General features: G+C 43.2%; 1 protein-coding gene across 8 annotated transcripts in view; it reads right to left on the bottom strand.

Moving 5' to 3' along the window:
• Window positions 1-1739: 1739 nt before the first annotated feature.
• PANK2 (pantothenate kinase 2) overlaps window positions 1740-16007 on the bottom strand; it is a 35068-nt gene continuing 20800 nt past the window's right edge. For 6 of the 8 annotated variants that reach the window (XM_063720599.1, XM_024239069.3, XM_024239067.3 and 3 more), the window contains exons 3-7: window positions 14867-15120; window positions 13062-13238; window positions 8581-8704; window positions 6832-6957; window positions 1740-2302 (exon numbers count right to left, since the gene is read on the bottom strand). In XM_063720599.1, coding sequence (XP_063576669.1) covers window positions 2252-2302; window positions 6832-6957; window positions 8581-8704; window positions 13062-13238; window positions 14867-15120 — 732 coding nt within the window. In that variant the 3' untranslated portion in view covers window positions 1740-2251. Of the gene's footprint in view, window positions 2303-4346; window positions 4443-6831; window positions 6958-7821; window positions 8397-8580; window positions 8705-13061; window positions 13239-14866; window positions 15121-16007 lie in introns of those variants that run through there. The other 2 variants (XM_063720598.1, XM_054542050.1) reach the window with 2 other exon arrangements.

A 16007-nucleotide genomic window follows, 5' to 3' on the forward strand; every position in this document is an offset into this window, starting at 1 on the left:
TTGGGAGGCCAAGGCAGGCGGATCACCTGGGGTCTCGAGTTCGAGGCCAGCCTGGCCATCATGGTGAAACCCCATCTCTACTAAAAATATAAAAATTAGCCGGCCATGGTGGCACGTGCCCGTAGTCTCAGCTACTCGGGAGGCTAAGGCAGGAGAATTGCTTGAAGCTGGAAGGCAGAGGTTGCAATGAGCCAAGATCGCACCACTGCACTCCACCTGCGTGACAGAGTGAGACTGTCTCAAAAACAAAAACACACACACACACAAAAACCCTGCTGTGGAGTGATAGGGTTTACTGAGCACAAGGTGGAACATGAGGGAATGGACTAGTTTCTCTAGAGTAGGAGGAGGGCCCAGGGAGGAGGAAGCTCAAAGCGAGGCAGAAGGGGACATCAACAGTGTCTTCCCAACTCAGGCACCAGAGACAGACAGTCCTGGGTTTGAGTCCAGCTCTGCTCTTTTCCAGCTGAGTGACCTTGGGCAGGCTTACTCATCTGGGTTTCAGTTTCCTTCTCTGTTAAACTGTGGGAACAGCAAGGGCTGCATGATGACCCACGTCGAGCAGTGAACAACCTCCTGAACGCAGCACAGCAGAGGCAGCAGGACCACAAAACAGGGGCCTCAGAGGGGCAGGCCCTGGCCTGGGTCTCCATGGGAAGTGAGCAAGTTCACAGGAGTTAGCCTGTGGTACAAACAGCACCCTGTGGTACAGCACCCTGTGGTACAAACAGGAGGATGGTGGTGCCATCTTTGGTGCCTGGGTACTGGAGGAGGGTGAGGCCACCAAGAGCGCTGCTGGCAGCAGAGGAGGGCAGAGGAACTCAGGATTAGGGCATCAGAGGTAGTTATAGGCCAGGAGCCTGCAAACAGCAGCAGCAGGGAAGAGGGTCACCAATCACTGTCCAGGGGACAAAATTACCCTCCACGCAGCAGCCATCCTGCTCTGCACCCACACAAGGTCCCAATGCAGCAGCACCCATATTTCCTAAGTGCCAAGGCCCATGTGCAGAGGTAGCCATGCCTAGTGGAACAGCCCACAGCCCACACATCAGTTCCCCTTGCCCCAGCTGGAACGCGGGTGTCTCTGCTGCCTCCATGCGGCTGGCACCCTGCCCATCCCTCCCTGACCACAGCCTTAAACAGAGGGGAGCAGGGAGGCTGCAGAGCCTTGGGGTTTTCCTTCCTGGTCCAAGGCTGCTTTGTACAGGCCCATCCTTGCCTTCAACAGCAATATGGGCACTACTTAAGACCTCAGATGTAAAAGGTGCATTCTCTCCTTGGGAAAGGCTTTTGAAATTATTCTGCACAGCAGAAACAAAAGCTTCAGCCCCTACCAAGAGCACCTGCAGCCTGACACTCTCCTCAGGCAGTCTTCTGAGCCTCACCTCCCAAGTGCCACAGTGCCCTGAAGGACCCCCCACTCCCCATGAGTTCTTTGACAGACACTTCAGTTCTTCCTTTTCTACTTAGCCTGAAAGAAAAACCAGATTCTCCCTGATCCCCTGAGGGGGTGTCGATTCTAGTGGCCCTTCTGACTCATGTTAGTCCTCCAGATTGTGCTGCTTCTGCCAGTGTACCCACTTGCATCAGAACAGTCCTCCCACTACCCAAGGAAATTCTGCCAAGAAAAGAAGCCCTGTCTCTCCAGCATTCATTCCCAGGATTTAGCGTAAAGTAACGTGGAACTGCCCTTCCAAAAACTGCTTGTTACATTTCAGGTACACAATTAACCTGCCCAATTAATTTTGCAGAACCTTGAAATAAAACATGTTTTACAGTAAGTTCACACACACGCTTAATGCAAACCAGAGTAATGCACAGATGATTGCCAAGACCATATTGACAAATTGTGATTAGATTATAACACATAGTAGCCTGCCTTACATTCAGCAAGTTCAAACAGGACACAAAACCACAGTCAACTGAACACAGAGCAGCTCTCTTCGGAAGCATCTCCAGTGAGTGATGCAGAGATTTCAAAAATACAAAGCAGGCAACTTATATACAGCAAATCCTCACACTGCCTGGACATGGGCCACTTTTTTGTTGTTTTTAATATATTTTTCCTTCCTGGTTGCTAGTTTAGACTGAATTCTTAAGGATTTATCTTGATGACTTAGAAAAATACACGTGTCCTTTCTCACTTTGTTTCAGGTAGTACACAGTCATGAAATTGAGTAAGTCTCTTAAAAAAATGGAAGTCCACAGATCCCACTGTGGAAGGTTTCAGGAACCCCTCCCCAGGTAATGATCACGGGATCTTCAACAGCTCAAGGAGTGCTCCAACAGCTCCAAAATAACCCTGAAAGAAAATACACCAAAAATAAGTGCAATTTTCCTTAGACTTATTCAAATCACCTTACACATGATGACTAGTGTTAAAGCCAACAATGCCCTTCACACAGCATACCCATTTCCTGAGCACCCCAGAAGAGCCAAAGCCAGCCTGGGAGCAGAGACGCCCTAAGGAGTCCCTGTCTGGGGAGGGGGGCTGGATGTCCTAGACTATCCAAGCACTTCAGACCATTGTGATAAGAGCAAAACCAAACCCGCAGTGAGGCCGACAGGAGCTATGAGGCCAGCAGCAGCTCAGTTACCTCTGGTAAGAGACAGAACCTGTTTCTGGGGAATGAGGTGAGAAGCAGCAGAGGCCTGGAGCATTTCCAGACAACGCAGGAATGAAGGCGAGGTGGGATGTGAAGTGCAACGAAACAGGTGAAGTTGGGGGGTGGGTCACAGAGGGTGAGAGCCCGACTGAGCTGGGGGAGGGAGGGAGAGTAAGAGATAAGATGGATTCAAGATTCACCCCTAACAGAGGACAGGACAGCAGGAGGGGGCAGCATCCCCGAGAAAGGGGACACGGGAGTAAGAGATGTGGAGAGCAAGGCCGGTGGGTGAGTTCCCCACAGGACATGGGAAGCTGAGGTGCCCACAGCAGCCAAGCAGCTGTGCCCGGGTGGTCACCAGACACCTGGATCACTGGCCCAGAAGCAGGCGGTACAGGAATGAAAACCACCACCCAGAGGCAACGTGAAGAGAGGTACAGAACAAAGAGCAAAGCCTGAGGAAGCATGGAGGTTCCTGAGGGAGGGCAGCCCTCAGCCCTCCTGAGACACAGAAGCAGCAGCTGAGAGAAGACAAGCACTGTACTGTCTCCAGAAGCAAGCAGTCAGGTCACATGCAACCAAGAACTCAAAACCAAAACACAGGAATAGCACATGAGAGAAAACGGGGCAAACCCCATAATGACAGATAAGAGAACACTAGCAAGAATCAGAGGCAAATCCTAAAGCGATGCAGAATCCATCAGGGTCTCCAAACTGTAAGGTAAGGTATCAGACTACTTTTTAAAAGAAATAACTAAAAAAGGAATGAGAAGATCTTCAAAGACTTGTGTATGGATTTTTTAAAAGTAAGTCTCTGAAACATAAATAACTACCACTCTATCTTTCACGAAAAGCTTCTTCAAGAAACATGTGATCAAACGAGAGGCCAAAGCCTTTCTTGTCACACTCTAGTTGGCAATTTAAAAGAAAGGCATATTGGCTGGGCGCAGTGGCTCACAGGTATAACCCAGCACTTCGGGAGGCCGAGGTAGGTGGATCACTTGAGGTCTGGAGCTCGAGACCAGCCTGGCCAATACGGCAAACCCCATGTCTCTACTAAAAATACAAAAATTAGCCAGGTGCGGTGGCACGTGCCTGTAGTCTCAGCTACTCAGGAGGCTTAGACAAGAGAATCACTTGAACCCAGGAGGCAGAAGTTAAAGTGAGCCGAGACTGCGCCACTGCACTCCAGCCTGGCTGACAGAGTGAGACCCCATCTCAAAAAACAAAAACAAAAGAAGGGCATATTGACCATCTTTGGTTTTGGTGTGTATAAATAAAATAAAGGCAGCCACACCAATCTGTGATGTGAGGCGGCCAGCAGCTACAGGACAAGGCACAGCTGAAATACAGAGGCAAGGCTGTTTGTCTTAATAGTTCACTATACAGTTTGTTTATACATATATATGGAGAGAGAGAGAGAGAGAGAGAGAGAGGTCCACTGAAGACTAGGATGCTACTATCAAGACAGAAACAGGTGGTTATAAACTACAACGTGCTAAGATGAGAATAAAGGATCAAAGAGGAAAGGCTTGAGAGAATCTATATGAAGCTTTCACAACAAAAGTTAAAGTGACTTCAATGTGAGGGCAAGAAAATATTTCAAGGCTCAGAGAGGCTAAAATAATCGAAGTTCCGAACTGAACAATGAGAACACTTGGACACAGGAAGGGGAACATCACACACCGGGGCCTGCCATGGGGTGGGGGGAAGGGGGAGGGATAGCATTAGGAGACATACCTAATGTAAATGACGAGTTAATGGGGTGCAGCACATCAACATGGCGCATGTATACATATGTAACAAACCTGCGCGTTGTGCACATGTACCCTAGAACTTAAATAAAAAAATAATAATAATCAAAGTTCCACAAGGGCAGAGATGAACACAAGAGTCAAAGGCCTGAATGCAAATGGAAAACACAGGTACAAATGGACCAGCAAAGCTAACCAGTGGGAAAAACAGAGTCAGCGAGCAATAAGGACAAAATGCAACCAAGAATTTCATGAAGGCTTATAACTATTATGACAATATCAGTTTGGTGTTTTGTTTTTTGTTTTGAGATGGAGTTTCGCTCTTGTTGCCCAGACTGGAGTGCAGTGGTGCGATCTCGGCTCACCGCAACCTCTGCCTCCCAGGTTCAAGAGATTTTCCCATCTCAGCCTCCCAAGTAGCTGGGACTACAGGTATGTGCCACCACATCCAGCTAATTTTTGTATTTTTCGTAGAGACAGGGCTTCTCCATGTTGGTCAGGCTGGTCTTGAACTCCTGACCTCGTGATCCGCCCACCTCGGCCTCCCAAAGTGCTGGGATTACAGGTGTGAGCTGCTGCGCCTGACCTGTTTGGTGTTTTTGTCTTGTTGTTGTTTTTTGTTTTTGTTTTTGAGACAGAGTCTTGTTCTGTTGCCCAGGCTGTAGTACAGTGGTGCGATCTCAGCTCACTGCAACCTCCGCCTCCCAGATTCAAGAGATTCTCCTGTCTCAGCCTCCCGAGTAGCTGGGATTATAGGCGCCCGCCATTGCGCCCAGCTAATTTTTGTATTTTTAGTAGAGACAGGGTTTTGCCATGTTGGCCATGGCTGGCCAGGCTGGTCTCCTGACCTTAGGTGATCTGCCCATCTCAGCCTCCCGAAGTGCTGGGATTACAGACGTGAGCCACCGCACCCAGCCTATTTTTTTTTTTAAGGTTAACTTAAAAAACTAATCTCCATGTTCTACCTAGAAAAAGGTTAAACAAGAGGCAGAAATAAAACAGAAAAAGATCTAACATTCAAGTTTTAAAAATTCTAATATAAAGCAAAATAAAATAAGTCAGAGATCACAAAAAAAGATGTATACAGAAACATTATAAACTGTAAGAAACTTAATGGCAATTCGGTGCTGGTTTACAAATACAGTAATGTTAGAATTTTAAAACTAAGTTAGATGACTTCAATTTTAAGCTTTTTGATATGGGGATTTGTGTACTTTGGACTTCAACTATGAACTAAACCAATTTAAAAAGAAAAACTTAAAGTAAAGGAAAATGTAATCTCTAGCACTTCTAATCTGTGCTATTATCTGGACTTTGATTTCCTTTAATTCATATAGACTGTTAAAATAAATATGCAATACAATTCTGAAAAATGTTCACAATAACAGTATCTAAAATCCAAGAACAGTTGAAAGAATAGTTCAACTGCCCCACAACCAAGAAGGGAAGAAAGAACCCCTACACGCCTTTCCATACCTCTGCTTCTTTTTCCCCAAATAGGAAAAATAAGAGTGCTTTCCAAGACAGGCTATGAGGTTGAGCAATTTGATTCTTTTCCATTTCATCATTTCCAGCCTGTCTACAATTGTACTTAAGTTCTTACGATAGTGTAGTTCTAGTCTGAGAGGTTTACTGATCTATTCATTTTTACAACATGCATCTTAAATAACTGACACAAGAATTACAATATATAAAAACTGGCACTGAAAAAAATGAAAAAACCAGAACCCAGAGTAATGGCACAGTCAGTGCAACAGAAAAAATATAAAGGATAGTTCAGACAAAACTATGGCATCAGAAATATAGGGGAATGTTCATCAAGGGTTTTTCTCTAAAATTCCTTAAGCTTACAATTAAATTAACCAAAAATTTACCTTGCATTAGTAGAAAAAATATAAAGGATAGTTCAGACAAAACTATGGCATCAGAAATATAGGGGAATGTTCATCAAGGGTTTTTCTCTAAAATTCCTTAAGCTTACAATTAAATTAACCCAAAATTACCTTGCAGAGAAGAAACAGCTTTCAAATGTTACAAAGTTAAACTACCAAAAAAGTTCAGGCACAGTGGCTCACACCTGTAATCCTGGAACTTTGGGAGGCTGAGGCTGGCAGATCACTTAAGGTCAGGAGTTTGAGACCAGACCAGCTTTGGCCAACATGGTGAAACCCCATCTCTACTGAAAGTACAAAAATTAGCAGGGTGTGGTGGCGCACACTTGTAATCCCAGCTACTTAAGAGACTGAGGTGGGAGGATTGCTTGAACCCAGGAGGCGGAGGCTGCAGTGAGCCCCAAGACTGTGCCACACACTCCAGCCTAGGTGACAAAGCGAGACTCCGTCTCAAAAAAACAAAACACAAAAGAAACACTGCAGCCCATTTCACCTCCACCCTCTACCTCAAGTTCCATGACAGTGTGACCCACAAGCCCTCTGTGTACATAATATATCACAAGGAACAAGTCAGCTTACCTCGTGTTCCGAAAAAAGTGCTTTCAACTGCCCCTTGGACCAATAATCCAAAGCATATGCCAAAAGCCGCATGGCGATCGTATTAATTCTCAAGAAATTTCCAACAAATACCACCTGGTTAATGTTCTGAGCACACCAAAAAAAGGCAATTAGTTTTCATCTTAATTTCTATTTTCTCATAAAAGCTACCCCAAATACAGCACCATGTGCATAGCTCTTAGCAACAATTTGACTGCTGATCAAATTTAGTCCAGTTGGTCCAGGGCTACTTAAACTTGATCCCCAGACAACTCTGGACCCACTGAAAAGCATGCTAGATAATGTCACAGGAGAGGAAAACAGATTAGGAAAAACATTTGTATTAAATCTGACCAACAATAACTAGTTTTGAATACAATGTTTTATACAGATAAGTTAAAATAAACCAAAAAAAACCAGTATGACTCCAATCCAAAAGGACAGTGACACAAACAGGCAAAGTATACAAGCATTATAACAGGCAGGGAAAAATTCAAACCACTAGTCATCAAACAAAAGTAAAATTTTAGACCTATTAACCTTGCAAAAAAAAGCAACTGAAATTCCACCACCACCATCAGTAGTTGTAGTAAAATTAATCCACTCATTCACCGCTAAAGATGATCTAAATCGGTTTAGTCCTTGTGCAAAGCATCATGGCGATAAATGTCAAAATTCATGAGCATGATCATTTCTGTAGACCAGAAATCTCACTCCTAAGCCCCATATCAAGAATAAAATTCAACCAAAGAATAACTTCATGCTTAAAAATGCCTACTGGCGAGTTATAAGCAAGCAACCAAATGCCAAGCTCTATGTTATTTGATATAAAAGAACTTGATCAAATAAATATACAACCATGAAATGTGTATTTAAGTACAAAATACAAATTGTGGTATGCACACCAACTAAAATTTCTGAAAATACATAAGCACAGGAAAGGGAACATACAATAAAGAAAAAAGAAGTTATGATATTCAAACAAATGTTTAATTACTTGATGCTGATACAGTATTTTTTAATTTAAAATGAGACAAATCCTTTGTGCCTTTTGAGGTTTCCTTTTAAGCTACATGCCTATATTATCTAAAGAATAACTTCTTAAAAATAAAAATAAAAGAATAATTTAACAACTGTACACACAGGGACAAGCCATAAGCTGCACCAACTGGATCCTAGATCCTCTTTCCCCAAGGGCAGCCCATTCTTGGTTCTTTCATAGCCCTGTACAATGCTGCTTGACCTGAATGCTACAAGGCAGCACTGTAAAGAAGCTGAAAGCACAAAGACACAGCTCTGCTGAGGTGGGGGAGCCAAAGAGGGCACTCCTCGGCCTGCTCAGTCTTCTCCCAGCTTCCGTGACTTCCTCTGGATTCCTCCCTAGGGCCTCTAGAGCTCAGCAGTGAGTGTGGAGTCTACATTCAGCATCGTTATCCATCATCACCCCCAGCAGTCCCCAATATCTGGAACACTGGCTACCTTCCATGCTTCCTCTACTTTCTCCTCAAAAGATGTCATTTTACCTCTAGACAAGTGGCAATGTTTATCTTCAGATAGAAAAAAAAAAAAAGAAGATTAATCTGTATTTGAAGAGTTTTAACTTCGTGCTAAAACAAACCCCACCCCAAATGACTACATTTAGGCACTGTTCTGAGAAAACAGACATGTGATGGGGCCCACTTAAGTTCAGTATTTTCCTTAGAGTAATTAAAGAAATCCACGTCCCCTTACTTCATTAAGGGCACACATTCTTGCTATTGAGCCAATGTTGTTGGTGATGGTGATCAAAGTCGCTCTGGCAAGGTCCTCTTTACTGACAGCCTCTCGCTTCTCCTTGCTCATCATGTTTCCAAAGCTGTGATGGGGGAAAAAAAATCCCATAGCTAAACCAATGGGAACAAAGCCCAACAGAACTTGAATGTTATTTTATTGAAATAAAATCAGCTTTTAGGGCAACATTGTTGAAATCTTCAAACCTTTTATTTTGCAATGTAGCATCTGCTTGAAGAGAAATGCAAACTTTAAACAGAGCCCTCAAACATTGTAAATGAGCAGACAGCTTTCCCTGCGGTTTCTACTGAAATCTAGCTTTGATACCAGATATTCACACATTCAGTTCGAATCTCATCAGATGCACTGGAAGGCATCACTGCTCCTGCAACCAGACAGTTCCAGGACAACACCTCTAACAGCAATTCATCTCAACTGCACAGTTGTTCCACTCAGATGTCACATGCACATCTGGTAAACTGCTCTATCAGAGCAGAGTAAAGCACAGACAGCTGAGTCCCAGAGTGAGCTGCTTAAGAATTTCAGGTTTCCCTAGAAAATAAAGTACTTCAAAGTACATGCCCAGCAGAACTGCTACAATAATTTTCCAATCAGAAAAGGAAGTGATGACCAACGAGCAAATGTTACAAACAGAAAATCAACAGCATTTACCAAGTGCCTAAACTTAGTAAACAAGCATATGTGATTTTTCTATTAGTAAAAGCCATGTGCCCCAATATACGAAAAACAATTGTACTTCTAGACAATCTCAAAATGGAGACAATGATTTCATTTATAATAGCATCAGAGAATAAAACGCTTACGGATATACCTAACAAAAGTATTAATACCTATACAATAAAATCTACAAAACACTGCTGAAAGAAAGCAAAGATCTAAATAAATGGAAAGACATTCCATCTTTTTGGATCAGAAGACTTTGTATTAGGATGGCAATATTCTCCAAATTGGCCAAAAGATTCAATGTAATCTCTATTAAAATCCCAGTTGTCTTATTTACAGACCTTGCCAAGTTAACCCTAAAATTCATATTCTCAAGGTACCCAGAATAGCCAAAATAATCTCGAAAAAAGAACAAGTTGGATGATTCACACTTTCTTACTTCAGAACTTAATACAAAGCTACAGTATCAAGGCAGTATGGTACCAGCATAAAAACAGACATATATATCAATGGAACAGAACTTAAGAGTTCAGGATTAAACCCAAACATCTATGGTCAACTAATTTTTGACAATGGGGCCAACAGAATTTAACAGGGAAAGAATCATCTTTTCAACAAATGGTACTAGGACAACTGGATATCCACATGCAAAAGAAATGAACTTGGAGCTCTACCTCACACCATACACAAAAACTTACTCAAAATAGATCAAATATAAGAGCTAAATATAAGAGCTGAAACTGCCTGGCATGGTGGCTCACACCTGTAATCCCAGCACTTTGGGAGGCCGAGGCAGGCGGATTACAAGGTCAAGAGATCGAGACCATCCTGGACAATATGGTGAAACCCTGTTTCTAATAAAAATACAAAAATTAGCTGGGCATGGTGGCACGCACTGTAGTCCCGGCTACTCGGGAGGCTGAGGCAGGAGAATCGCTTGAACCCGGGAGGTGGAGGTTGCAGTGAGCCAAGATCACGCCACTGCACTCCAGCCTGGTGACAGAGCAAGACTCCATCTCAAAAAAAAAAAAACAAAACAAAAAAAACATACATACATACATATATATATATATATATATATATATATATATATATGAGCTAAAACTATAAAACTCTTAAAAGAAAATAAACAATTCTTCATGATCTTAAATTAGGCAATTCTTCATGATCTTAGATTTCTTACATATAACACCAAAAGCACAAGTGACAGAAGATAGATAAGATTAACTTCATCAAAATTTAAAATTTCCATGCTGCAAAGGACACCATCAAGGAAGTGAAAAGACAACCAACAAAATGGGACGAAACATTTGCAAATTATGTATCTAATAAGGGACTTGTATCCAGAACTCAATAATAAAAAGACAATCCAACTAAAAACTTAGCAATAGACTTGAGCAGATATTTATCCAAAGACTACAGACAGATGGCCAGTAAACACATGAAAAGATGTTCGGGCTGGGCACTGTGGCTCACACCTGTAATCCCAGCACTTTGGGAGGCCAAGGTGGGTGGATCACTTGAGGTCAGGAGCTCAAGACCAGCCTGGCCAACATGGCCAAACCCTATCTCTACTAAAAATACAGAAATTAGCCAGGCATGCTGGCATAATTTACAGGTGTGCCTGTAATCCCAGCTACTTGCGAGGTGAAGCAGGAGAATCGCTAAAACCCAGGAGGTAGAGGTTTCAGTGAGATAAGATGGTGTCACTGCACTCCAGCCTGGGCAAGAGAGAGAGACCCTGCCACACACACAAAAAAGATGTTCAGCCAGGAGTGATGGCTCACACCTGTAATCCCAACATGTTGGGAAGCCAAAGTGGGAGGATCACTTGAGGCGAGGACAGCCTAGGCAACATACCAAGACCCTATCTCTACAAAAAATAAATTAGGCAAGGCAATGCACAGCTGTAGTCCTAGTGACTCAGGAGACTGAGGCAGGAGAAACACTTGAGCCCAGGAGATCCAGGCTGCAGTGAGCTATGATCGCAACACTGCACTCTCATGTGGGCAACAGGGCGAGACCCTGCCTCTTAAAAAATAAAAACGCTACAAGATATCACTTCACTCCTATTAAGACAACTAAAACCAAGAAGACAGATAATAACAAGTGTTGACAAGAAATATAAAGGCTCATAAACTGCTAAGATTGTAACATGGGACTGCCACTTTGGAAAACAGTGTAGCAGTTCCTCAAAAGATTAAACATTAAGTTACCATATGACTCAGCAATTCTACTCTCAGGTATATACCCAATAGAATTAGAAATATATATGTAGGCCGGGCGCAGTGGCTCACGCCTATAATCCCAGCACTCTGGGAGGCCAAGGTGGGCGGATCACGAGGTCAGCAAATCAAGACCATCCTGGCTAACACAGTGAAACCCCATCTCTACTAAAAATACAAAAAAATTAGCCAGGCATGGTGGCAGGCGCCTGTAGTCCCAGCTACTCAGAAGGCTGAAGCAGGAGAATGGCATGAACCCAGGAGGCAGAGCTTGCAGTAAGCCAAGATCACGCCACTGCACTCCAGCCTGGGCAACAGACCGAGACTCCATCTCAAAAAAAAAAAAAAAAAAAAAAAAAAAAATATATATATATATATATATGTGTGCATACATACAAAGACTTACACATAAATGTTCAACATTATAACCAAAAAATGGAAACAACCCAAATGTTCATCAACCAATAAATGGATAAAATGTAGTATTATCCACGTAATGAAATATTATGTGGCAGCCAGGCGCGGTGGCTCACGCCTGTAATCCTAGCACTTTGGGAGGCCAAGGCGGGCAGATCACCTGAGTTCGAGACCTGCCTGGCCAACATGGAGAAATCCTTTCTCTACTAAAAAATACAAAATTTGCCAGGCTTGGTGGCGCATGCCTGTAATCCCAGCTACTCGGGAGGCTGAGGCAGGAGAATTGCTTGAACCTGGGAGGTGGGGGTTGTGCTGAGCCGAGATCACGCCACTGCACTCCAGCCTGGGCAAAAAGAACAAAACTCTGTCTCAGAAAAAAGAAATATTATTTGGCAATAAAAAAGAATAAAGTACTGATTCACACTGTAATGTGAACGTTTGCAAAACATTATGCTAAATGAAGAAGTAATCACAAAAGATCATACACTGTATGATACCACTTATATGAAATGTTCAGAAGAGGCAAACCTACAGAGAGAAAATAAATTACTGTTTGGCAGAGGCTGTGGGGGGAATAGAGAGTGGTAGCTAATGAATACAAGATTTCTTTCTAGGATGAAAAAATGTCCTAAAATTGGGATTACAGTGATGGTTGCACAATCCTGTAAATATACTAGAAACCACCAAATTGTACACTTTAAACAGGTGACTTTATAGTACATAAATTATATCTCAATAGAGCTTTTTTAAAAAATATGCCCAATATTATTATTTTATGTCTGTCTTTTTTTTTTTTTTTTTGAGACAGAGTCTCACTCCGTCACCCAGGCTGGAGTGAAGTGGCATGATCTCAGCTCACCGCAACCTCCACCTCCAGGGTTCAAGTGATTCTCCTGCCTCAGCCTCCCAAGTACCTGGGTCTACAGGCACACACCACCATGCCTAGCTAATTTTTGTATTTTTAGTAGAGACAGGGTTACACTATGTTGGCCAGGCTGGTCTCAAACTCCTGACCTCGTGATCTGCCCATGTTGGCCTCTCAAAGTTTTGGGATTACAGGCATGAGCCACCGCGCCTGGCCCGCCTGTATTTCTTAGAACACACATGCCCCCTTACCTTGAAGCCACAGCCCAGCCTGGCAGTCCAAACCTCTCATAGTCCCCTCCATAAATATCTCGTACTAGTTTATCCACTTTGGTGCTATCTCCACGAGATGCCATTTCAAGAGCTTCTTCAAAAGTGGTACAGCCAGTAAGAAGACAGCAGAGACCAAAAAAAGTTCCTCCTCCAAGACTATGATTAAAAACAATTAACACAGTATTATAACATTTTTAAAAATAAGAACAAGAAGTTAACATTTATGAACCCCAAAACCATATTCACATATCCAACCCAATCATGCAAATGCTACTGGTAGGAAACAAGTCTGTGAAAAGATAAGGTGCCTGATATACACCTTTAAGGCACATATGCATGTGAGCCAACATGCAAAGTGCAAAACACAGGGCCCATGTCCCCAGTGCAGTCTGGCTGTCTGCCAAGTATGAAGAGCCTCAGGTGCAAATTAGCCCGACACGCCTGGGGCCATGCTAACACCTCCTCCCTTTCCCTCTCCAAGTACATTCCCTGAGTCATTCTCATCCAAGCACCTTGTCACCCTGGCTTATCAGTGCACCCCCAATCATACTCCTCCTGCAATGTGTTTTGTCATAAAAAAATTACTCCTCTATTTAAATCACAACTGTTTTTTTAAAAAAATTGTTTATCCCAATCCCTAGATCCCTGTTTTTCCTGAAGTGACTTCTGACCCTTAAGCTGAAACATTCTCTTCTTCCATCTAATCCTCTCTTTTTTTTTTTTTTGAGATGGAGTTTAGCTCTTTTTGCCCAGGCTGGAGTACAATGGCATGATCTCGGCTCATCACAACCTTTGCCTCCTGGTTCAAGTGATTTTTCTGCCTCAGCCTCCCAAGTATATGGGATTACAGGTATATGCCACCATGCCCGGCTAATTCTGTATTTTTAGTAGAGACGGGGTTTCTCCATGTTGGCCAGGCTGGTCTCGAACTCCTGACCTCAGGTGATCCACCCGCCTCGGCCTCCCAAAGTGCTGGGATTACAGGCATGAGCTGCCATGCCTGGCCCTAATCCTCTCTTTTCTTTTTCTTTCTGAGACGGAGTCTCACTCTGTCACCCAGGCTGGAGTGCAGTGGCATAATCTCGGCTTACTGCAACCTCCACCCTCTGAATTCAAGCAATTCTCCCGCCTCAGCCTCCCGAGTAGCTGGGATTCACAGGCGCCTGCCACTGCGCCCGGCTGATTTTTGTATTTTTAGTAGAGATGGGGTTTCACCATGTTGGCCAGGCTGGTCTTGAACTCCTGACCTCGTGACCCACTCGCCCCAGCCTCCCAAAGTGCTGGGATTACAGGCATGAGCCACCACGCCCGGCTAATCCTCTCTTTTCACACTACCTTCCCTCAATAATTTTTCTACTGATCAGTACATATCAACTTCTAAATCACATACGTAGAATACATCATTACTCTACACACACGTGTGTAGAAGCATGAAATTTACACAGGTTTCAAAGCTAGGTCCTTTCCCGTGCCTTCTCCTTACAGATGCTGCCTAATAACTTTAGCTAGTTTGTGTATGCACACCATAAACTATCTGAGGGCAAGGGCTACAATGAGTCTGCTGATGTGATCTTTTAAGAAACACCTAGGATAATAAATCTTGAACAGTAGAGATTAAAGAAAACTAGGTCATAAAATCAGAATTTTCAAAGAGAAACATTCGTTTGCATAATCCAGAACCACTTTCACCTAACAGGTTCTTCAAGCTGTAGTTACATGAAATACCTGAAAACTCAGCCCGTTAGGATACTAAGAATAAACAATGAGTTTTATATACAACTTACCTAGTACCTGTGACCCGTTTGTAATTATCTTTGGAATATACTGCTAAGATGCTAACCCCTGAGCCAATGTTCACCAGAAGCAGAGGATACGGATTTTTCAAATCAAATGGTAACTTCTGACACTTTTCAGAATCAGCAGGGTTTTCAAAGTAATAGCACTGTGACCGTCCATTGAATCCAACTGAGTCAATGTATAAAATTCCTTTTATCAAGCAATCTAGTTCATCCAGTTTGCAAAGCTGAAGATCACCTATCTGTAATGAAATAAGAATGTACTCAGACTTTTTAATAAGCCAACAGAAACAAAAATTCCACTCAATAAGACATCCCCACTATGTGAAACAACCATAAAAGTGCACTCACAGATGTGTATTATTTGTGCATGCTTTACAGAACAGATTTAGGGGCAAACCTAGGGACAGAGTGCTGAGACAGACTCCTGCTACTACAGACCCAAATACACTCTACATAGAAACTACTGCAGCAGCTGAATAAGTGTGACCAAAAAAAAACAAACACAGCATTTATCAACCTTCAAGCAGGAATTCAGATCTCTGCTTACAGGGACAATGGGGCTGATACGAAGCTCAGGCCACAGCACTATCAGAAACCACCTTGTGACACAGGGCGGGAGCCACAAGGACTGTAACAGAGGATCATCTCAAGGCTTTGGAGCATCAAGAGAGGCCACACATTATTTAACAAACTGAAGCCAAAAGGCTGAAAGTATCCAGTTAGAAGGTAAGATTTTTTTCACTATCTAAACTAGCTACAGCCTCTTGGGAGGGAGGGGAATTTTAGCAGTCCAAATTTGAACTGTTTCATAATCAATTAATTCCATTTAAATAATAAAGGAAATGACTAAATTATTATTCGTATTATGGAGCACTGTATAGCAACTAAAAATGAAGAGGATCAGCCGGGCACGGTGGCTCACGCCTGTAATCCCAGCACTTTGGGAGGCTGAGGCAGGTAGATCACAAGGTCAGGAGTTCAAGATCAGCCTGGCCAACATGGTGAAACCCAGTCTCTACTAAAGATTAAAAAAAAAATTAGCCGGGTGTGGTGGCGCACGCCTGTAAACCCAGCTACTCGGGAGGCTGAGGCAGGAGAATCTCTTGAACCCAGGAGGCGGAGGTTG

The sequence above is a fragment of the Pongo abelii genome, chromosome 21 (genome assembly GCF_028885655.2).
Source record: "Pongo abelii isolate AG06213 chromosome 21, NHGRI_mPonAbe1-v2.0_pri, whole genome shotgun sequence".
Taxonomy (NCBI): Eukaryota; Metazoa; Chordata; class Mammalia; order Primates; family Hominidae; genus Pongo; species Pongo abelii.